The following is a 24,252-nucleotide window of genomic DNA, read 5'->3' on the forward strand; positions in this document are numbered from 1 at the left end:
GCTCACAGTAGATTGTAGCCTACAATTTTTTAGCCATGACGCAATACACGCCCATTATCAACTCTGCCCTGCCCTCATATGGCATATGGGTTAGACATTGCAGTGACTAAAGAAAATTGTAGCTACTACAAAGAAAAAAAGAAATCTCATCAAATATATTGATCTTTATTTTTTGTAATGAAAGGTATTCATTACAGGTTGTCATTTAAATGATGAACATAGCTAAGCAATAAATCAACTGTGTTACAATCCATGTTTGTAGGGTTATACATGGGTGTTTCCCTGATGCATTTTTCACATACAAAAATAAAACATTCTCTGAAAAACAGGTCACTGTGCACTGGCAGAGTTTTAATTGGCAATCATCCCTTTGTGAAGAGAAAAAGAATCAGTGAGGTAGAGAAACCCACAGTTTATGTGACAGTAAAAGACCATATTTGCCTTTTAACACATTTTGACATTTCATAAAAGTCAAACTTTCTTCTTCTTTTTTTAAAATCAAGCCCACACCACCAGTGCTGATTTGGGACTAGATGTCCAAGAGTAGTGCAAATTGCTTCATTTTGTTCAGTTGCACAATTTCCTATCATCACAACAAGTCCTTTTTCGAAAACAGTCTCCAGTGCTTTTTGTAGTTAGAGGAGACTGTTGCATTCAGGATGGGGGTGTCAGTAAACTCCACAGTGCATGGCCCAGAGGTGCATGGAGCCTCCTCCAGCTCCAGGACAGTCACATTGTTGGGTGCAGATGTGCTGAGGATGTTAGCGGGAACGAAAAGCGTCACCTGAGGCCCGCGCACGGGCCAATAACGCCCCAGATTGAAGCCATTAATCCAGACCTGGCCCTGAAAAACACAAAGACAGATTGTGTAGTTGAGTAGTGAATGACCAATCCTCAGTGAAACTAAGACTAATCCTGTATAGGTTACATGCCTTCCTCCATTTGGGCAGTTTGATGTAGGTGTCCTGAGGGAGGTCTGGGATACCATCGGGAATGATGAAGCTCCCCCCATAGAAGGCTGGAAGAGAGAGGCCAGCAGGCTGAGGGGGGTCTGTTGCTGTGGGCTTATTTTCCCCGAGGAGGCCGTGGCTGACTGCTTCATCAATACTGAGACTATACATGGTCCATCCAGTGAGTGTGTCTTTCCCCAGAGTCATGTTGGACACCAAACCCTGTGACAAGAAGACGAGGAAGAGCAAAGACGGAGTACAGCCCAAGTAAACAATCAGTTGCTTCTCATACTCTCATATATTTTACAGCATAAACTATAGTCTGTCAAAGTCAGACTAGTCTTGTCCTCCAGTTCTTAAACATTTGAGCACAAATTAAGCTTTCTGATTAATTTATATTTCAACACCTAAACGGCAACAAGAAAGACCTTGAAGTCATTGATCCCTTTCCCATAGTTGATTCGGCCCATGTTCTCCACCAGTATGTCCACCTGACTGCCGGCCTTCCCTGTCACATTTACGGTTATGGCTTTGTTCCTTTCAAGAACCCCTACAGCCACCTATAAGAGGAATCAACACAGTTATGTTTATGAGATATCAAATTTATATCATATTTACAACATGTTCTTTGATAAAAACCTCAAAAGGTCCACATTGTCTAATGCAGTTAATCACACTCTGTCTAAATAAATTTGCCAATAGTGGTGTTGGACTGTTTAATATCTAATACAGACACAATCAAAGGCATACTCACCCCATCCACAGACACATATGCTCTGTCATGGACTCCATTCATTGGGGATGACAGTGGGGTTGGCGTGCTGCAGTCTACAGGTAAAGTAGTCCTGTAGAGCACAAAACCAAAAGCCTAAAGGACAGGGGAGAAATTAAATATAAGGATCACTCATTATTACTGGAGAACTAGAAAAATAAAAATCAGAAAAATATAAAAGGATACCTGGTTCAGCTCAATGAAAGTCTGAGGATACATGCTCTTGACGGGGCCAGAGAGAGACAGTTTCTCCAAGGCATCTGATATCGTCTGGAGCTGCAGCAGGAGAAGGTTGTGTTTTAACACTGATTTGTGATGATTTAAACCACAAGACAAACAGTCTATTAGTGGCGAGTTGCAACAACGAGTTTTAAAATGAATCATTTTTACATACAGGTAAGGAGCTCATAGAAACAGTTGGGAACCAACCTTCTTCATCCCAACAGCCCCATAAGCATACTTTGGAGTTGATGGTGGTATTGGTCCCTCTGGTACCTTACAGTGCTATTGTGAGACAAAAATTAGATTAGTTCTTCTAAATACTATATACTGTATGCAAGCTTAGAAAGGTTAAAGGTTTTGTACCTCAGTTTTGCAAACTCTGCACAGAGTCTATAAACGTCTATTATAGTAGGCTACGTACCGTTTTGATCACCTCTCGAATGGCATGGTACTTCTCCGTGAGGTCTCCAGCTTCTGTGAGCGGAGCATCGTAGTCGTAGCTCGTAGGCTGTGAGCCATATGGTTCATTGGCCCCTGAGAATATTAAGAGGCGATTACAAGGGGTAACAAGTTGAGTCCATAAGGATTAAACCAATCTGTGCAAGGTAGCCTACCATTCCAGTATCCAAAGTTTGTCCCTCCAATGAACATGTATCTGTGAGAAGACACAGTTGAATGACTTCAAACTACAAAAACTCTTTTTCATTCCATATAGTCAAGAACTTTCTTCCTCTTCTTATATTTTCTCAATTAACATAAGGAAGGGGAGATTGTGGGGCACAACCTTAGTATGGTAACACATAATTCAAAATAATAACACGTTCTTAGGTTCCAAAGCCCCCTATGAACAGTAAAAGAACAAGGACATCTACGCCACCCAGATTGGCGTCACCAGGGCCCCACCCTGTAGCCAGGCCCAGGGTCGGGGCTTGCAGGTGAGCGCCTGGTGGCTGGGTCATACTGCAGCTCAGGCCATTGCAGAAGCAAAAACTTGGGTCTGGGAGAAGTTCGGGGAGGCCATGTAGGAGAACTACCGGTCGGCCGCAAAGAAATTCTGGCAAACCATCCAGCCCCTCAGCCCCTTGAGGTGGGGAGTTGTTGACTTCAACTGGGGATATTGTCGGGTGGTGGAAGGAATACCTCGAGGATCTCCTCAATCCCACTGACATGCCTTCCGTAGAGGAAGCAGAAGCTGAGGACCCAGAGGTTGATTCATCCATCATTCAAGCTGAAGTCACCAAGGTAGTTCGAAAGCTCCTCAGTCTCAAGGCACCGGGGGTGGATGAGATCCGCCCTGAGTACCTCAAGTCTCTGGATGTTGTGGGGCTGCCTGGGTTGACAAGCCTCTGCAGCATCGCGTGGAAGTTGGGGACATTGCCTCTGGACTGGCAGACCAGGGTAGTTGTCCCTCTGTTGAAGAAGGGGGACCGGAGGGTGTGTTCCAACTATCGGAGGATCACAGTCCTCAGCTTCCCTGGGAAAGTCTACTCCAGGCTAATGGAGAGAAGAATTCGGCCGATAGTCGAACCTCAGATTCTGGAGGGACTATGCAGTTTTCGTCCCAACCGTGGAACACTAGACCAGTTTTCCCCCCACCACAGGGTGCTCGAGGGTTAATGGGAGTTTGCCCAACCAGTCTGCATGTGTTTTGTGGACTTGGAGATGGCATTCAACAGTGTCCCTTGTGGCATTCTGTGGGAGGTGCTTTGGGAGTATTGGGTCCGATGCCCTCTGCTAAGGGCTGTACAATCTCTGTGCGACAGGAGCAGGAGCTTGGTTGCATTGCCGTCACTAAGTCAGACTTGCTCCAAGTGCATGTTGGACTCTGGTAGGGCTGCCCTTTGTCCCTGGTTCTGTTGATTATTTTTATGGACAGGCCAAAGGGAGTCCGGTTTGGGAGCCATGGCATTTCATCTCTGCTTTTTGCAGATTATGTTGTCCTGTTGGCTACTTCGAGCCAGGACCTTTAGCATGCACTCAGGTGAGTGCAGCCGAGTGTGAAGCGGGATGAGAATCAGCAACTCCAAGTCTGAGGCCATGGTTCTTGATTGGAAAGGGGTGGCTGCACCCTCCAGTGCAGTCCAGAGCTCTGGCCTCAAGTGGAGGAGTTTAAAGGGATAGTTCAACATTTTGGCAAATTGGCCCATTGCCATAATCGCTATAGTCATAGCAGTAGGTTCATTACCTTTAATTGTAGGTGTAAGCTATTTTCAGTACGGCGGAGCGCAGCAGCTGGCTGCTCAGAGCTACGCTATGGAGGCTAACGGAATTTCTTGGTTTCCCTCATTAAACTCATCAAATTCAACATCCCAAAACTCCACAGCGCTTTTGTAGACAAGTTGTGACCTGCACAACCACCACGCTATGAGATAATGACGGAACGATACGAAACGGAGCCGTTTTCGAGGTAAATACAGGGTAAATACGGAGACTGCTTGCTGAAAAACTGTCCCTGAACGCAACGCGCATCAGCGGTTTTGTATGAATTTACCTTGAAAACGGCTCCGTTTCGTATCGTTCCGTTATTATCTCATAGCGTGGTGGTTGTGCAGGTCACAACTTGTCTACAAAAGCGCTGTGGAGTTTTGGGATTTTGTATTTGATGAGTTTAATGAGGGAAACCAAGAAATTCCGTTAGCCTCCATAGCGTAGCTCTGAGCAGCCAGCTGCTGCGCTCCGCTGTACTAAAAATAGCTTACACCGACAATTAAAGGTAACGAACCTACTGCTATGACTATAGCAATTATGGCAATGGGCCAATTTGCCAAAATGTTGAACTATCCCTTTAAGTATCTCAGGGTCTTGTTCATGGGTGAAGGAAGGATGGAGTGTGAGATTGACAGGCGGATCGGTGCAGCAGCTGCAGTAATGCAGTCGGTGTACTGGTCTGTTGTGGTGAAGAAGGAGCTGAGCCAGAAGGCGAAGCTCTCGATTTACCGGTCAATCTTCGTTCCTACTCTCACCTATGCGTGACAGTTGACGGTCCTGTCACTATGCCTGTCACTATGCTCCTCCACATCGAAAGGAGGTGGCTTGGGCATCTGTATCGGAGGCCTCCTGGACACCTCCCTGGGGAGATGCTCCGGGCATGTCCCACTGGGAAGACCCAGAGATCATAACGCTTGGGTTCATTTTGTTAATGTCAAGCGATATAATCCTGTATATTTTCAAATACACTTTAATACAAACCAAATTTTGAATTAGCTTTTCAATCTCACAGAGAAAGCTTCAGTGTGGTGAATTGGTAATGTGTTGTGTCTTTATGTGTGAGTCTAAACATCTCCCAGACTCACAGGTTGACATTTGCTCCCATGGCCAACATCGAATTTAGAGACTTGGCCACTGCTGCAGATGAAACGACAGCATGACGTGTTCCCCAGTGGTCCAGCCAGCCGGTGTAATATTCAGAGTTCACCTGATAATAAAAGAAGAAAATCCAAATGTTTTTCAAAGAAAAACACCTGTGTGTTGTCAAAATCAAAGATTACAGAATCCTGAGAGGGAAATACTTGCCAAAGGTCCATGAGGTTCAGCGTGTCTCTGCGCTTCAAAGGCAGCAGTGATATTTCCACCTAGAAGAATGAACAAAGATAAACACATGTGTTTAACTTCCTCATGACTTCTAACTAAATACAGTATAAGCACTCAGTGGACATTCAAATCACAAACATTGTTAACGATGATGTATTTCAGTTCATGTTGCATCTACAATTCATCTTTGCAGGATTATATCCAACACCCAGAGGCACTGTTTTTCTGCAAACACATAATCTGCAGCTATTCAGTGGAAAAAATAACCTGATAAACTATGTGATAAGGTTTTTTTTCCCTAGAGGAACAATGTTTCTGATACGTACCAGGCCCAAAGTCAACAGTGGCATAGAGACCTTGAATTGTGCCACACTTAAGATAGTTCAGCCCAGCGCCATCTGTAGTGAAGAGCACCACCTCCTCACCCAGGTGAGACCGGAATAACTTGGTCAGGTGACGCAGGTAGTTGTAGTTACATGCAAAGTAACTGCCATATTCATTCTCCACCTACCACACAAGGGCAGAGAAGGAAGGAGGTGTAATCTTCAGTGTTAAATTAATGGATATGACGATAGTTTGATGAACAACAAACACAAACTCAACCTGCACAGTGATGATAGGACCACCGTTCTGATACAGATAAGGCTTAATCATAGGCAGCAACTTCCCCATCCACTTATCCACTGCTGTGATGTAATCTGAAAAACACAAATAACTAGAAAAGGCATTTCCAAGGAATAAAATGTGTGTGAATGCTGAAGGCAGCTGAATGACATTGCTGAAGCAATGCTGAATTAGCTGAAGAAGGTGCTAAAGCAATGCTGAAAAGGCTGACACAAGAGCTGAAAAGCATAACTTGCAACCTGAGAGGTGAATAGCTTTGAAAGGGCTAAGAGTAGCAGAAATATTAACAAGTAGAAAATGTGACAAATCCTGCTGTCCAAGCTGAACAACTTGAAAAGTTGCAATACACTGGAAACTGACAACTAAAGAAAATTGATGAAGCAAAGCTAACATAGCTGAAGCAATAGGTGAGAATAGATGTCGTAGAACTTGTGAGAAGAAGGTTGATTTACATGAAAGGGTGTGTGTGTGTGTGTGTGTGTGTGTGTGTGTGTGTGTGTGTGTGTGTGTGTGTGTGTGTGTGTGTGAGAGAGAGAGTGCTGCGCAATTTGATATATGAATTGTTGAAGTAGCACAAAGTATGAAGAAGTAGCGGGACGACAAAAAAGGGAAGAAGAAGATTTAAAGTGAAGGGAATGTGCAGTGCAAACTGCAGCGTGCAATGCTCTTATTCACTCAAGCTTTGACTCCACTCCACTGATTCTCACCAGGATCTGAAGACCGGAGAACAATGTTCTTCTTGTTGAGAAGCCAGGCAGGCAGCCCACCCTGTTGGACACAATTACACAAACAATGACAGTGCAATTTAAATGGCTTAAAAACAATCCATCAAAAATATTACAGTCACCATTCAACTGAAATTCAAGTGTTTACTGGACCAGTGGGTCAGTGGACAAAAAAATGACACACAGGTACAGAAACGTTGTCCTTAAAGTTACAGTCATACTTCTGTACGAAAGGTATGAAACATGAAATGAAATTACTACAGAGGAAGTGGTATGTTTGAGTTAGTATTGTGCAACACTGAGAGTGTAAATAAAAACTTTATTATTCTCAACATTTCCTTGAAGCCTTATAACACTCTATTCTATTCATGTTCTAATGGCATTTACTCACCATATCCCACTCTCCACATATGTATGGTCCTGGTCGAAGGATGACCAGTAAACCAATGTCCTGGGCCAGCTGAAGGAAATGTTGCAAATCCCTGTCTCCACTAAAATTGTACCGACCTGGGGATTCCTCATGGAAGTTCCAGGGAATGTACCTTCAAGATGAACAAAGTGAGATTATTATCACACTGACATTTAATAAACAACAGAACATTATGTGTTCCACATTTTATATACATTTTCTTTCCCAGAATAATCCACTGGTCCACTGGAAACTATACTATACAGATATACAGTATATATATATATATTAAAAATACGACAAATCACAGTGTGTATAGTGTGTTGATCGAATACAATTTGATCAACACTAATTTAATTTTATATGCACTGCAAGGCCTGTATAATTCAGGATAGTGCCATCATAATGCTGCAAGCTGCTCTTGAGTGCAGCATTTTTGACTGCAGGGATTTAATGGCCACATGAATTGCACTTGTCCAAAGTCTGCACTGATCATCTTGTCTGATCACTGGAGGTTGGATTTCTCACCTTTACAGTTTGATGATTTATAACCAATCCACTATGCACTATTAGGTATAACGTAAATGTCAGTCATAATGATTGCTTTGCCAGCCTTTCAACCCAATTTAGCCTTTGTTCTGAAGTCAGCAGCAACATGAGAGTCTCAACAGCAACTTGAAACTTAAATAAAAAACCAAGGCCTACAGGGAGAGACACATGAGGCAAACCTACGTCTGGATGGCATTCAGTCCTGCCATGTACATCTTGAGTAGTCGATCTTTCCAGTAGACTCTGGGGATCCTGTTGTAATGGATGCTTCCTGATACATAACGAAACTTTTCCCCATCTTTCCGAAAGCAGTCCTTCTGGTAATCGATGCTGAATGAACGAGGGGCACTGAGCTGCAGATAAACATAACTGAATTTATGGGGAGTGTAGTGATCCTCAGCAAAATCTGTTCATGTGATGTTCCAATGTGTTTTATGTGTCATTTTTATGACAAAGGACTGACAGGTCAGTTGATTTTTATGATGTGCCACTCACGATGGCAGCCTTGATTGTCTTGTAAAGGCTGTGGGTAGCATGTCAATTAAAGTCACTAAATAATAAAAATATAAAAAACATATTTGCTCAGACAAAATGAAATGGACCTTAGTCTACATTAGGTACAGAGGATATATATAATCAGAAGTGGTGGCCTAGATGTAATATTGGTGCAGTGCAGTACAGTAAAGATACAGTAACATTAAAGTACAGATTGTTGACAAGTATCATGGAACATAAAACATGTGCAAATAAAATTTTAACTAAGAGATTACACTTGTTTTGATCAACTAACCACAGATGAACATATGAAGGGCAACTATTGTTTATATGGGCCATAAGCATCATTACAAAGCATTGCTCTTTTTTAGTCATAGGCCTCCCATAGAGTTAGTTTGTGTATTTTCACACTTGTTAGGTAGCAGCTCTCCATCTTCCAGCTATAAAATCTGTAAGATCTCAGAGGTACTTACTGACTGTGCAAACATCTGGAGCAGCAGCAGCAGCAGCAGCAGTAGGTTGGACTTAGACGTTGGGCCTCGTGCTCTGAGCACAGACATGACGACTCTTCCTATTGTCCCGTTTCACAAGTTAAACTGATGCAGCTCTTACTTGGACACGGTCAACTATGACCAGGCACTGGTGTTTTGAATGAGTCTGGCATCATGAGATACGGAAGTAAGTCATGTGATACAATTGTATCGCTTGGTTGTAGCACTAGGTGTCGCTGTTGTTGTACACATTTATCATCGTGTGAGCAGATGAAGCGACCAAAAACAATTTTATTTATTTCATAAAAATCTAAATTGGTTGTATTTATTTATTTATTTATTTTTAACTGCAGATTATATGTGATTGATACGATGTACTAATGGTCCATGCCTTATTTTAAATGTGCACATCCTCCGCCAGACCTGCAGGGGGCGCTACGGAGCTCGACGCGCGGTGTTTATCATCCGGTTGTTTGACGCGGAAACAGAGCGACGTACACATCGCAGGCGGTGATACACGTGGGTTCAGAAGTTTTACCAGACTAATGTTTTGTTGAGGATTTAATTAGGAAACATGTCGAGGAGGCAGAAAGCTGCTGTAGAGGAGAAGACGGGCTCCGCGGACGGATACACGGAGCAGCAGGAGGAGGAGGAGGAGGTCCAGGTGCAGGAGGCGCCGCCGCCGGAGACCAGACGGACCCGCAGCGGCCGCACGGTGCGCACTCCCGCCGCGCTGCTCGGCTCGGAGGCTCCGGTGAGGACGCCCAGCCGGAGGACCAGGAGGTCGGTGCTGCAGGAGCTGCCGGCGGTGGAGGAGAGAAACACGGAGGAGTCCGAGCGGAAAGCAGAGCCTCTGCCCGAGGAGAAGTGCAGCCTGGCCGCTGAACCGCAGCCCTGCACCATGGTGTCAGAGCCGCCGGACAGCAGAACCGACCAGACCACCGAGCCGAGTTCAGAGACTGTGCCGCAGAAGAAGCCGCGTCTGGCTGCAAGTGAGACACAAACTCCCGTCATTCCGCTGGGAAAACCCAAATCTGGAAGAGTGTGGAAGGAGCGCAACAAGCAGAGGTGAAGGAAAACACGGAGCCAGGATGTTGTGACGTTGTAATTAATGTTTGTCTGAATTTGAGTTGTTGTTACTTTACTTTTTACTGCCTCAGAGGCCTGGTTGTTGGGCTCTGCATCGCGTTATATTAAAGGTTATAAAGGTGGTACAGAATCAGGAGAGCAGCAACATGATCAAAATACTAGCGTTTAGCAAACATGTTAGTGTTACTGGTCTGCGATGGATTAGGCCCTATACAGCAATTATCAGTAACTTAAATTCAATGATGGTTGCTTTATTAAAAGTCCCTCAAACGATTGTGATTTTGTTTCAATGTTGCACTATTTTTGTGTTGGTACAAAACCCAGGAATCCTACTGGTAAAACATAAGTAACTAGTGCAATCCAGGTCTTGGCAGGGTATGTGTGCACATACATGACAGTGTAAAACATTGTTAGAAAGCCTTTTGCATTATAAAATCAACCAGGTAAACGTGATGTTTATTTCTTTATTGTTGTCCTTTTTTCTCCAGGTTCTCTGCGTTGGTGAGAGATAAGCCACTGTGCTCCTCTTGGGATAAGAAGATGCAGGCCAAGCAGGAGAAGCAGCTGGTGAAACAGTATGCTCTGCAGTTGAAGGAGACGCAAGCCAAAGAGAAAGAGGTAAACTAGAGCTGTGATGCAGGGCTGTCTGCTCGACCATTGTCGTATGAAACCTCTTGCACCCTTTGACTCATTGTTTTCCCTGATGGCTATAGGACAAGCGGAAAAGGAGAGAAGAAAATTTGAAACGGCGTGAGGAGAATGAACGCAAGGCAGAGATCGTGCAAGTGGTATGTCAACTAGTCAACTTATAGGAGACCCTCAGCCTGATAACGGACCTATACTGTAGCATCTCTGAATTTTTACATACAGTCTATATGAAAACTCCAACAGTATCAGACAGGATTCATGTTGTGACACATTTACAGCAGACTACACTGGGTGCACACTAGGCACCACAGGTACATGAAACGCAATAGAGATTATAAACAGTGATTAATTAGGAAACAGCCATATAATATAATATCATATAATATTTTTGTTAGTAATCTGACATCTTGTCCATTTTCTCTTGTCTCATCTGTGTCACAGATCCGCAACACATCAAAGATCAAGAGGATGAAGAAGAAGCAGCTCAGGAAAATAGAGAAGAGTGACACACTGGCTCTGCTGCAGAAGTCACAGAAGCAGAATGTAAAGGCCAAAGGGCAAAAAAACAACAATGCTGACAAAGATTTAACTTAAAGTCTAAGATAATTTAAAAAAAATGCCTATGTTCTGTACTGTGCCTAAAGGTGTTGTGTTTGGTCGTCTGAAATACAACAGACACATTTCTCTGAGAGGACTGACTTAGACATTAACCCGGGAAGGTTTTCAAAGAAAGATGCTGTATTAAATTTGAAATGGTAAAAGAAATATAGAATACATAATAACATGTTAACTTGTCATGAAAACATCATGTGATCAACTTTGTTTTACTCATATCAAATAAAATTGTATTTAACTTTTTTCAAACTTTTTTACTAAATGATGAAGTTGCTCACAAGGTTTGAAGGAAGGTACAACAAAGGTGTGTGTACTTTTGTACCATTAGGACAAACATAGTGTTCTGGTGGAACAAGTTATTTTTCATTATTAAGCCTAGGTGCTCTGGGTGTAGTCTTATAAAAACACTTGATGAATAGCAGGAGTACTTTAGAGTCGAATTACCATTCATGTTTAAATTATGAACTTTTTTTTATTAGAGCATAATATTTATTATCATTCATTCTGCAGCAACAACATACTTACACACTTAATGTAGGCACAAGAGACACTGCACCCTGTAGGCCGAATCTTTGAGTCCAACTTGTGAAAACCTTTCTTATAAATATGGCCAGTGGTGTGTTATGTGATCTTTCAGTTCCCTTTTTTTTTGCCCGATTATCTTTATGTGTGTGGCAGGCTTTAGTTCACCGTTGGAGTCACAGTGGTCGTCTGTGCAGAACCTGCAGCAGGTGCCTCCATGACAGGATCAGTCATCATTACTGTGACAACACCAGCCTCCTATTTCAGTTCAGGCAACAGACAGACATCACATAACTGACTCCTATTGTTAAATTAACTTGTAGTCTAGACACACTGATTTGTCAAACCTGCTTTCTTGCAGTCCAACAAATTTCCTCTTATTTTGTTTTATAAAGTAGAGTGACAAAGTATTTATTTACTTTACAACACAGACATTGAAGTTGCCTTAAGAGAGGGGATCCCTTCAGGGCCACAATGGACAAGAGGAGTGATTACAGCAAGCACAACCAGTTTAACTTTCAGTCATGTGGGTCCCTGACCTCTGTTTAGAGACAGACTTGTGGTTTTCTAACATTTTCTCTGAGTGTGTAGTGTGGGTAAACAACTGGCTCATAAATGATCTACAGAAAGTGGATGAGCAACTTCACCATTGTTTTAGTTGTGACAGAAAAAAGAAGTTTCTGATCATTCTGATACAACTCCTGCTCATCTTTTTTTTTTTTTTTTTACTGTTATGATTATTGGGAAAAGTCTTCTCTTATATTGATGTTTCATTTATTAATTGGCAGCATCAGCAAATGGCCACAGAGATAGATAGTCTACTTAATGTAGTAGGTGTGTCTTGTCTGGTATGTGAAGATACCTGTTCAGGGTGGTGGAGCAGGTCTGTTGGGACTTAGGAGTCTCTTCCTCGTCTCACTTAGGTCACGTAAAAGACACACTTACACCCAGGTACAGGACTGATCTTGTCAGCCAATAGCAAGTGACAGACATGATAGCCAGGTTTCAGTGTTAAACCTATGATTATAAAATGATAACCAAAAACATTTCCTACACTAGTGCCTTCATGCTGCAGCAGTGTACACTGTACACATTGCCTTTTTGCTCTTAAGCTGTCTAAAACACGGAGATACACAAAAATACGTGGGAGATTGTGGTGAACAAACCTCTCAAACTCGTAGAATCTCTCCCACACTAGTCACCTACTCTAGCCTCTTAGATGCAATATACACCCATTATTAAGTCTGCCCTGCCCACATCATGGGTGATATGTTATATCTCAGGGAAATTGAAGCTACTAAAATGAGAAAAAAAAAGAATTTCATCAAAATATCTTGACCTTTATTTTCTGTTACGAAAGGTATTCATTACAGTTTGCCATTTAAAAAATGAATATAAGCAATGAATCAGATGTCCCACAGTCCATGTTTGTAAGGTTATACAGTATATGGTGTTTCCCTGATGCATTTTCACATAAAAAAATAATAAAACATTCTCTGAAAAGCACATCAGTGCACTGTTGAATTGGCAATCATCCCTTTGTGAAGAGAAAAAGAATCAGTGAGGTAGAGAAACCCACAATAAAAGATAATATTTGCCACATTTTGACTTGACCTTTTCAGTGACTGATACAAAATCCCATATCAATAAACCTTTATATAAATCAGACTTTTTTCTTCTTTTTTAAAATCAAGCCCACAACACCAGTGCTGATTTGGGACTAGATGTCCAAGAGTAGTGCAAATTGCTTCATTTTGTTCAGTTGCACAATTTCCTATCATCACAACAAGTCCTTTTTCGAAAACAGTCTCCAGTGCTTTTTGTAGTTAGAAGAGACTGTTGCATTCAGGATGGGGGTGTCAGTAAACTCCACAGTGCATGGCCCAGAGGTGCATGGAGCCTCCTCCAGCTCCAGGACAGTCACATTGTTGGGTGCAGATGTGCTGAGGATGTTAGCGGGAACGAAAAGCGTCACCTGAGGCCCTCGCACGGGCCAATAACGTCCCAGATTGAAGCCATTAATCCAGACCTGGCCCTGAAAAACACAAATTTAAAGACAGATTGTGTAGTTGAGTAGTGAATGACCAAACCTCAGTAAAACTAAGACTAATCCTGTATAGGTTACATGCCTTCCTCCATTTGGGCAGTTTGATATAGGTGTCCTGAGGGAGGTCTGGGATACCATCGGGAATGATGAAGCTCCCCCCATAGAAGGCTGGAAGAGAGAGACCAGCAGGCTGAGGGGGGTCTGTTGCTGTGGGCTTATTTTCCCCAATGAGGCCGTGGCTGACTGCTACATCAATACTGAGACTATACATGGTCCATCCAGTGAGTGTGTCTTTCCCCAGAGTCATGTTGGACACCAAACCCTGTGACAAGAAGACGAGGAAGAGCAAAGACGGAGTACAGCCCAAGTAAACAAATTAAGCTTTCTGATAGCCAAGCTAGCCATTTGTATTTCAACACACATACAGTAAGTAACAATTAACCTTGAAGTCCCTGATCCCTTTCCCATAGTTGATTCGGCCCATGTTCTCCACCAGTATGTCCACCTGACTGCCGGCCTTCCCCGTCACATATACGGTTATGACTTTGTTCCTTTCAAGAACCCCTACAGCCACCTTTAGAAGGAATCAACACAGTTATGTTTATGAGATATCAAATTTATATCATTTTTACAACATGTTCTTTGACATAAACACTTTGTACCTCAAAAGGTCCATGTTGTCTAATGCAGTTAATCACACTCTGTCTAAATAAAAATGAAAAATAAATAGTGGTGTTGGACTTTAATATCTAATACAGACACAATCATATGTACAAAGGCGTACTCACCCCATCCACAGACACATATGCTCTGTCATGGACTCCATTCATTGGGGATGACAGTGGAGTTGGCTTGCTGCAGTCTACAGGTAAAGCAGTCCTGTAGAGCACAAAACCAAAAGCCTAAAGGACAGGGGGGGAATTAAATATAAGAATCACTCATTATTACTGGAGGACTAGAAAAATAAAAATCAGAAAAATAATAAAGGATACCTGGTTCAGCTCAATGAAAGTCTGAGGATACATGCTCTTGACGGGGCCAGAGAGAGACAGTTTCTCCAAGGCATCTGATATCGTCTGGAGCTGCAGCAGGAGAAGGTTGTGTTTTAACATTTACTTGTGATGATTTAAACCACAAGACAAACAGTCTATTAGTGGCGAGTTGCAACAACTACTTTTAAAATTAATCATTTTTACATACAGGTAAGGAGCTCATAGAAACAGTTGGGAACCAACCTTCTTCATCCCAACAGCCCCATAAGCGTACTTTGGAGTTGATGGTGGTATTGGTCCCTCTGGTACCTTACAGTGCTATTGTGAGACAAAAATTAGATTAGTTCTTCTAAATACTCTATACTGTATGCAAGCTCATCAAGATGTCTAAATGAGATTAAAAGTTTTGTACTTCAATTTTGCACAGAGTCTCAAGCCAATAACAAAGTACATACCATTTTGATCACCTCTCGGATGGCATAGTACTTCTCTGTGAGGTCTCCAGCTTCTGTGAGTGGAGCATCGAAGTCGTAGCTTGTAGGTTGGGGGCTAAAAGGTTCATTGGCCCCTGAGAATATTAAGAGGTGATTAAAAGAGGGACTAAGTTACTGTAAGTAACTAACAACCAAGTCAGTCTATGCAAGGTTGCCTACCATTATAATATCCAAAGGTTGTCCCTCCAATGAACATGTACCTGTGAGAAGAGACAGTTTATAGACTTCAAACTACAAAAACTATTTTCCATTCCATGTAGTCAGGGACTTTCTTATAATTATATTTTTTCAACTAACATAAGTAAGGGGAGATGGTGGGGCACAATTTTAGTGTGGTACCACATAATTCAAAATAAAATCATGCTGATCTAGGGTCCACTGGACCTGTCGGACCTTACAGTGGTGGAGAGGTTTGCATGTCTCTGTGAACCTGAGGGCTATGTTGTCTGGAGCAATATGCTCCTGGTAGGGCAAATTGGTCTCGTGGGCGGGGCTGGACCAAAAATGGTTCATGAGGACCCTATGAACTAAACAAGCCCGAGGCCCCTGTCTGGAGCTAGGCCTGGACTGGGGGCTCGTCAGCGAGCGTCTGGTGGTTGGGCATGCCACGGTGCCCAGTCGGGCATAGCACGAAAGAGGTATGTGGAAGCCTCCCCATCCCATGGAGCCACCATCCGTAGGAAGAACTGGAATGGGTGGCAGTGAAGTTGGAGGGCCTTGGAGACCCAGACAGGGTGGGGCGGGATTGGGAGGAATAGCTTGCCTGATCTGAACCCGAGTGGGTGTTCATTGTTGGACTTCTGTGCTGGTCATGGTTTGTCCATAATGAACACCATGTTCAAACATAAGGATGCTAATGTAAGTGTACATGCTACCAGAGCACCCTAGGCCAAAGGTCAATGATCGATTTTGTAATCGTATCATCTGACCTGAGGCTGCATGTTCTGGATAGGGTAAAGAGGGGAGCTGAGCTGTCAGCTGATCACCATTTGGTGGTGAGTTGGTTCAGGTGGAGGGGAAAACCTTTGGATAGACGTGGTAAGCCCAAACGAGAAGTGTGGGTGAACTGGTGAACTGAACGTCTGGAGGAAGGAACCCTCTGTCCGAGAGAACTTTAACTCCCACCTCCAGCAGAGCTTCTCTCTCATCTCTGTGGAGGCAGGGGACATTTGCAGTTGCAGGGTACCGATGGGCCCAAAGGGCAGCAGCCTCAGCCATAGGGGAGGCAAAGCAGCAGGTGTGGGAGGAGTTCAGAGAAGCCATTGGGAAGGACTTCAGGACGGCACCAAGGTGCTTCTGGAAAACCATCCGGCACCTCAGGAGGGGGAAGTGGGGGAACATCCAAGCTGTGTACAGCAAAGATGGAACTCTGTGGACCACAGAGGAGCTCATAGGGTGGTGGAAGGAGCTCGTTGAGGAACTCCTCAACCCAACTGGTTCATCAAATCCATCCTCGGAGGAAGTGGCAGAGTTGGAGCATGAAGGGGGATCAATGCTAATTTCCCTGAGGGAAGTCGCTGAGGTAGTCAAACAATTCCACAGTGGCAAAGCCCTGGGGACTGTGCTCCACAGTGCTGGCTGGGATGCCAGAAGCTGGCACGTCCAGCTTGGAGGAGGCCACGGGGCAGACTGGGGCCTCGGTGGAGAGACTATATCTTAAACCTGGCCTGGGAATGTCTCAGGATGCCCCAGTCAGAGCTGGCTGCTGTAGCCTGGGAAAGGGATGTCTGGTGGATCTGCTGCCCCCACAGACTGATCCCGGATAAGCAGTTGAAGATGGATGGATGGATGGATGGATGGATGGATGGATGGATGGATGGATGGATGGATGGATGGATGGATGGATGGATGGATGGATGTGGCTTTATGTTTGTGTTTAAACCTCTCTCAGACCCACATGTTGACATTTGCTCCCAGTGCCAATATCGGATTCAGATACTTGGCCACTACTGCAGATGGCAGCACAGAGTGACGCTCTCCCCAGTGGTCCAGCCAGCCAGTGTAATATTCAGAGTTCACCTGATGATAAAAGAAGAAAATGTGAAAACACCTGTGTGTTGTCAAAGATAACAGAATGCTGATGGTGAAATACTTGCCAAAGGTCCATGAGGTTCAGCTAGTCTTTGTGCTTCAAAGGCAGCAGTCATATTTACACCTAGAATTAAAAAAATAATAAATATATGATATGTTTACCTTTCTCATGACTTAACTAAATGCAGCCTCTCAGCACTCAGCAAGTATTCAAATCACAAATATTGTTAGCTATGATGTATTTCATTTCATGTAGCATCTACAACTCATCTTTGCGGGATTATATCCAATACTCAAAGGCACCATTTTTCTCAAAACACGTAACCTGCAGCTATCCAGTAGAAAAGGATTTACCATAACCTAATTAACTATGTGAGGAGTTTTTCCCTAGAGGAACGTTTCTGATACGTACCAGGCCCAAAGTCAACAGTGGCATAGAGACCTTGAATGTTGCCACACTTAAGCTGGTGCGCCGAAGGGCCATCTGTGGTGAAGAGCACCACCTCCTCACCCAGGTGAGACCGGAATAACTTGGTCAGGTGACGCAAGTAGTTGTAGTCACATGCAAAGTAACTGCCATATTCATTCTCCACCTACCACACAAAGGCAGAGCAGGAAGGAGGTGTAATCTTCAGTGTTAGATGAATGGATGATTGTGTCCTGCTGTTATTGTTGGCTGACTACCAAGATGCCAAAGGTAAATTTCCACTGTGTTTTTAAACCATTGGACAATAAAGTCTTCTTATCTTATCTTATCTTATCTTATCTTATGACAATAATTTGATGAACAACAAACACAAACTCAACTCACCTGTACTGTGATGATAGGACCACCGTTCTGATACAGAAGAGGCTTAATCAAAGACAGCAACTTCCCCATCCACTTATCCACTGCTGTGATGTAATCTGAAAAACACAAATCATAGCAGCATGAAATGCACTCATTCACTCGAGCTTTGACTCCACTCCACTCTGATTCTCACCTGGATCTGAAGTCCGGAGAACAATGTTCTTGTTTTTGAGAAGCCATGCAGGCAGCCCACCCTGTCAGAAACAATTACACAACAATGACAGTGCAATTTAAATGGCTTGAACACAGTCCATCAAATATACCATATTACAGTCACCATTCAACTGTGTCAAATGACACACAGATAAATAACTTTGTCCTTTAAGTTACAGTCATTATTTTGTATGAAAGGTATGAAACATAAAATGAAATCACTGCAGAGGAAGTTGTATGTTTGATTATGAAACTGTAAATGAAAACTTGATTCTTTTCAACATTTCCTTGATTACTTTATAACACCCTATTCTATTCATGTTCTAATGGCATTTACTCACCATATCCCACTCTGTGCATACGTATGGTCCTGGTCGAAGGATGACCAGTAAGCCAATGTCCTGGGCCAGCTGAAGGAAATGTGGCAAATCCCTGTCTCCATTAAAATTGTACTGACCTTGGATTTCTTCATGGAAGCTCCAGGGAATGTACCTTCAAGATGAACAAAGTGAGATTATTATCACGCTGACATTTAATAAACAACAGAACATATGTGTCCAACATTTCCAATAAATTGCAATCAGACTTTATCAGAATAATCCGCTGGAAACTAAAGGATAAATCACACTATAGTTGGAGTGTGCACAGTCTGTTGATCAAATACAATTTTTGCCCTGATTAAATGTTATATGCACTGCATACTGTGTGATTCAGGATTGTGCCATCATAATGCTGCAAGCTGCTCTTGAATGCAGCATTTTTGGTTGCAGGGATTTGATGGTCACATGGAGTGGACTTGTCCAGAGTCTGTGCTGATGATCTTGTGTGATCAACTTAACAATTTGATGAAGGGGCAGATTTATATATTAACAAATATCAGTATACTGTATATGTTTTTTTTAATTCAGTCCACTATGCACTACTAGGTATAAGGTAAAAGTCAGACATAATGATTGCTTTGCCGGCCTTTCTTCAGCTTTTGTTCTGAAGTCAGCAGCAACATGAGAGTCTCAACAGCAGCTTGAGACTGAAACAACAAACCAAGGCCTACAGGGAGAGACACATGAGGTGAACTTACATCTGGATGGCATTCAGTCCTGCCATGTACATCTTGAGAAGTCGATCTTTCCAGTAGACTCTGGGGATCCTGCTGTAATGGATGCTTCCCGATACATAACGAAACTTTTCCCCATCTTTCCGAAAGCAGTCATTCTGGTAATCGATGCTGAATGAACGAGGGGCACTGAGCTGCAGATAAACACAACTGAATTTATGGGGAGTGTAGTGATCCTCAGCAAAAATCTGTTCATGTGATGTTCCAATGTGCTTTATGTGTCATTTTTATGACAAAGGACTGACAGGTCAGTTGATTTTTATGATTTTATATATAATAGCCTATATATACTGTATATATGAAACAGATATGACCGTATGGAATAGAGAACAATAAATAATGAATAGCAACAAAAAACATATTTGATCAGACATAATAAAATTGACAGGGAATTCATTCAGCAGTGGTGGCCTTATGTGGGTTAGTGAGATGACACAATTTTTTTTGTTTCCATAAGGATTAGTCTAATTTAAAAGGGTTAAAATTTCAAAGACAGACAGCCAATTGCAGTGTCTTATTTTGCTTTTTTTGTCCCAGTAATTGGATAATAAAAATAATTAATCAAAATCAGTTAAATGTAAACATCAGTGCTCTTTATTCCCACAGATGTCACATGTGTCAGGATCTGGTTACTATAGACACAGATGCAAAATTTAACTTTCAATTATCTTCACAGTAACAGCATAAAAACTTTGGTGACAGTTCAGACAAAAAAAAACATCAGAAAAATACATACTGACTATACAGGAAGATAAATCTGGACACAAATGTGGAACAAATGTAATTCACTTCTGCAATGCAAAAATATGTGTCTTTCTAGGATATCACTGACCCATGTATGTACAGTAATATGGGTGTGGTACAGTACAATACAAATGCAGTAACATTAAAGTACAGATTGTTGTTTATAAGATTATACTTGTTTTGTTCAACTTACAGATATATGAAGGGCAACTAACTAATATGGACCTTAAGCACCATTATAAAGCATTGATCTTTTTTTAGTCATAGGCCTAGTATAGGGCTAGTTTGTGTATTTTAACACCTGTTAGGCTGTAGCTCTCCACCTGCCTACTGAAAAATCTGTAAGATCCCAGAGGTACTTACTGACTGTGCAAACATCTGGAACAGCAGCAGCAGCAGCAGCAGTAGGTTGGACTTGAACACAGACATGACGGCTCTTCCTATTGCCCCGTTTCACGAGTTCAACTGATGCAGCTCCTACTTGGACCAGAGACGTTATTGCCTATAAAGTCTTTGCTTGGACACGGTCACAGTGCACTGGTGTTTTGACTGTGGCAGTTGCGGAAGTAAGTCATGTGTTACAAATTGTTTGGTTGTAGCACTCACCACTAGGTGTCGCTGTTGTACACATTATATCATGTGTGATTCTGTGAACGTGAGCAGATGAAGCGACAAGAACAGACATGTTCTTGAAATCAAATTCGGTTTAATTAAAAATGCAGATGATAAGCGAACTATCCAATAATTGCAAGAGGAGCGCCCAAGAAGAAGGCAAGGCAAGGCAAGGCAAGGCATCTTTATTTATATAGCGCATTTCATACCAAGGCAACTCAATGTGCTTTACATAAAGACAAAACATTAAAAAAGAAGAAGCATAAGACAGAATAAAAACAAAAAAACAGAGTTAAAAGCAAGAGAAAATAAAAGTAAAAGAAAAGAAAATAGATAAAGTTTTAAGTTCTCACGTGAAAAGAGAAATGTTTTTAACCTGGATTTAAAAGTGCTTACAGTTGGGGCTGATTTCAGTTCTGCTGGTAGTTTGTTCCACTTGTGTGCAGCATAACAACTAAATGCTGCTTCACCATGTCTGGTCTGAACTCTGAGAAGTCCAGCCTCGCTGTTTTAGATTTTATAGATAAGCCACTGTGCTTCTTTTGGAAAAAGAAGATGCAGAAGAAGCAGCTCGTGAAACAGTATGCTGTGCAGTTGAAGGAGCAGCAAGCCAAACAGAAAGAGGTAAACTAGAGCTGTGATGCAGGGCTGTCTGCTCGACCATTGTCGTATGAAACGTCCTTGCACCCTTTGATTTCTTGTTTTTCCTGATGCAGGCGGCGGTTGGTGCAGAGAGATGGAGCTCTGGTGGATCTGTGGAAACAGAGTGCGAGACACCAAGGCCAAACTACAAAGTGCAACAGATAATGATAATGACAGTTCAAAATGTGCTGAGAGGAGAGGAGAGGAGAGGAGAGGAGAGGAGAGGAGGGCCTCATGTAACCAGGTGTGTCCCCCAGCAGTCTAAGCCTATAGCAGTGTAGCTATAAAATGGTTCAGAGCTACCTGGACCAGCCCAACTAAACAGGTCAGACCATGTTCATATCAAAACGAGGTCCTGTCACTACATTGTGATGATTAGCCTACGTTTAATTACAGGGTAAACTACTTTCTTTAACACATGGGCTAGTTTTGCGGAGTGATCTAAAGTCATTTTGGGGCAACATATCCCTCTATGTACAATACCAGGTACTAGAGTACTGGTTGAGGTAAAATCTTGTAGATCTTACTCTGTTGAGTGATAAAAAGTCATTTTGGGGCAACATATCCCTCTATGTTCAATACCAGAGGCATGAATCAGTTTTTCGCAGGCTAAATAGCCTGATTTTTACATTGTAATGTCCCTTTATGCGTTTTTCAAGTGGTAAAAAGTACTGGTTGAGGTCAAATCTTGTAAACCTTACTCTGCTGAGTGATATATAGTCATTTTGGGGCAACATATCCCTCTATGTACAATACCAGAATCAGTTTTTGGCAGGCGAAATAGCCTGATTTTTACATTGTAATGTCCCTTTACTCATTTTTCAAGTGTTTAAAAGTACTGGTTGAGGTCAAATCTTGTAAATCTTACTCTGCTGAGTGATATAAAGTCATTTTGGGGCAGAAAAAAAGAAACCCTCTCAATGCCAAATGTCTTTATTAGCCTAAATACAAGCCAGATATAAATCACCAACTATCCAACAATACTGGACATACAGGAGGCTATCAAACACAGATACAAATATCATTTGATGATCATAATCATTATCGGATCATTATATTGATGCGATCATTCAGTGCTGCTTGATTGGCCTATGTTCTAAACAGCCAACGCGTGAGTTGATGTTTCAATTATGAACTCTCTTGTGTTGTGGCATCCTTTTAGTAGAGCATAATATTCATTATTATTCATTCTGCAGCAGGTGCCTCTGTGACAGTATCAGTCATCATTACTGTGATAACACCAGCCTACTTCTTAAGTTCAGGCAACAGACAGACATCACGTCACTGACTCCTATTGGTAAATTAACTTGTAGTCTAGCAGCACTGATTTGTCCTCCTCTGATTTTGTTTTGTAATAACACGAAACAAACATGCTTGAAGGAAATGTATCAGAGTAAAAATAAAAGTTGCATAAATATAATAACAAAACAAAGTGAAACACAAATATATGAATTTCTATTTAAGCAGAGTGACAAAGTATTTACATTACAACACAGGCATTGAAGTTGCCTCAATAGGGGCTCTCTTCAGGGCCACAATGGTTAAAGCAAGCACAACCAGTTTAAGTTTCAGTCATGTGGGTTCCCGACTTCTTGTTAAAGAAGAAGAGAGTTGTGGTTCTCTAACATCTCTCTGAGTGTGTAGTGTGGGTAAACAACTGGCTCATGAATAATGTACAGAAAGTGGATGAGCAACGTCACCATTCCAGACATTTTTCATGACAAATATGACAAACTTTTGCTGCCAGCAGCCGCTTAATTGTAAAAGTTCGATGACATTCTTTGTCATCTCATAAAAACTAGATATCTTTCCAATGGTGTTTAGAGTCTTTGTTATGGTGGTTCATAGACAGAACAAAACAGAAATGCATATTTATGGTTGTTATAGCTTCTGTGTAACGCAGATTTAGAAAAAAAATAAAGAGTCAGAAGATTTAGGTCATGTGTAACCTTTTGTGTAACCTTTTAAGGAGACAACAATTTTTCTTTAATACAAAGTCAAATTCATAAGCAACAAATCTCAGTTAACCAAGATTTGTTGTTACATTTGGGATGTAGCAATAAGTCTTAAATTTAAGACTTATTGCTACATCCCTGACTGATTGAAAATTCCTTCATAAATACTGGATTGGATTAGATTGGATTGGATTGGATATTGACCAATTTAATGATACTGTAAACTGTATACATGTTTTGTCTTTTTATTTGCTGCTCTTACAAAGTAGCCTAGATAAGAAGTTGCACCACCGGTAATGTTTGCAGTTGGTCAAAGAAGAACTGATTTCTGTTAAGTGTTGTAACGTTTGCAAAATGTCAGCAATGTGTTGCAATGGAAAGTCCCAATTGTAACTAACCCTGTAACGTGTACAGTCTTAAAACCTGGGTCATACTACACAGAAATTATAGAAATCATGTCCTCTTTACACAGGGTTGGTGTTATTCATATCTACTCAATGGTATTGGATCTGTACTCAAATGGTATCACCACACATCAACAACACATCACACTGAATAATAAACTGAAAAAGTATGGTCTGTGGGGATATTGTTCTGACCAAAAACATGTGAGTGTTGGTCAGGACACACAACTTTATGATGCAACATCTACGTAAATGGATGAATCACAGAGACATACTTTGAGACACATGTGTCTTCCTGAGATGTCGGACTGAACTCGCAGGGCAGGTCATGTACAAAGGTGGCCTTGAGTTTTCCTCACATTTATTCTCATTCCACGGACTTTACATGGCACATTCATTATTGTAGTAGTACTTAAACAGATTTTGCACAATTAATTCAATATGTCACATACACACTATAGTCTTTGTGTCATACGGTGGGACAAGAGACAACTCCTTCAGCTCGTCACCAGCCTGTTTGCTTTGTAAATCCTTTAAGTTGTAGCAGAATCACCTGACATGCTTTAAAATGC

The 24,252-nt window shown here is 42.0% G+C and overlaps 3 protein-coding genes across 3 annotated transcripts; 1 reads left to right on the plus strand and 2 right to left on the minus strand.

Moving 5' to 3' along the window:
* Positions 1-338: 338 nt before the first annotated feature.
* Positions 339-8,897, minus strand: LOC146991824 (beta-galactosidase-like). Its single transcript, XM_085779216.1, has 16 exons — positions 8,751-8,897; positions 7,966-8,135; positions 7,216-7,366; positions 6,807-6,867; positions 6,079-6,173; positions 5,802-5,982; positions 5,458-5,516; positions 5,238-5,359; positions 2,559-2,599; positions 2,366-2,478; positions 2,152-2,226; positions 1,909-1,998; positions 1,705-1,818; positions 1,379-1,510; positions 933-1,172; positions 339-844 (listed from the first exon to the last, which is right to left on the minus strand). The coding sequence occupies exons 1-16, from the start codon at positions 8,835-8,837 to the stop codon at positions 590-592; spliced, it is 1,986 nt and encodes a 661-aa protein (XP_085635342.1). The 5' UTR covers positions 8,838-8,897; the 3' UTR covers positions 339-589.
* A 344-nt stretch (positions 8,898-9,241) lies between these two features.
* On the plus strand, positions 9,242-11,363 carry ccdc86 (coiled-coil domain containing 86). Its single transcript, XM_085779206.1, has 4 exons — positions 9,242-9,836; positions 10,346-10,475; positions 10,571-10,645; positions 10,947-11,363. The coding sequence occupies exons 1-4, from the start codon at positions 9,343-9,345 to the stop codon at positions 11,097-11,099; spliced, it is 852 nt and encodes a 283-aa protein (XP_085635332.1). The 5' UTR covers positions 9,242-9,342; the 3' UTR covers positions 11,100-11,363.
* Positions 11,364-12,998: 1,635 nt separating this feature from the next.
* On the minus strand, positions 12,999-20,600 carry LOC146991826 (beta-galactosidase-like). Its single transcript, XM_085779232.1, has 16 exons — positions 20,431-20,600; positions 19,288-19,457; positions 18,551-18,701; positions 18,190-18,250; positions 18,018-18,112; positions 17,619-17,799; positions 17,272-17,330; positions 17,073-17,194; positions 15,335-15,375; positions 15,137-15,249; positions 14,925-14,999; positions 14,682-14,771; positions 14,478-14,591; positions 14,132-14,263; positions 13,772-14,011; positions 12,999-13,677 (listed from the first exon to the last, which is right to left on the minus strand). Exons 1-16 carry the CDS (start codon positions 20,494-20,496, stop codon positions 13,423-13,425), a joined length of 1,965 nt encoding a protein of 654 aa, XP_085635358.1. The 5' UTR covers positions 20,497-20,600; the 3' UTR covers positions 12,999-13,422.
* Between the last annotated feature and the right edge of the window lie 3,652 nt (positions 20,601-24,252).

Source organism: Trachurus japonicus, chromosome 1, assembly GCF_045865225.1.
Source record: "Trachurus japonicus isolate A0001 chromosome 1, Traja_1.0".
Taxonomy (NCBI): domain Eukaryota; kingdom Metazoa; phylum Chordata; class Actinopteri; order Carangiformes; family Carangidae; genus Trachurus; species Trachurus japonicus.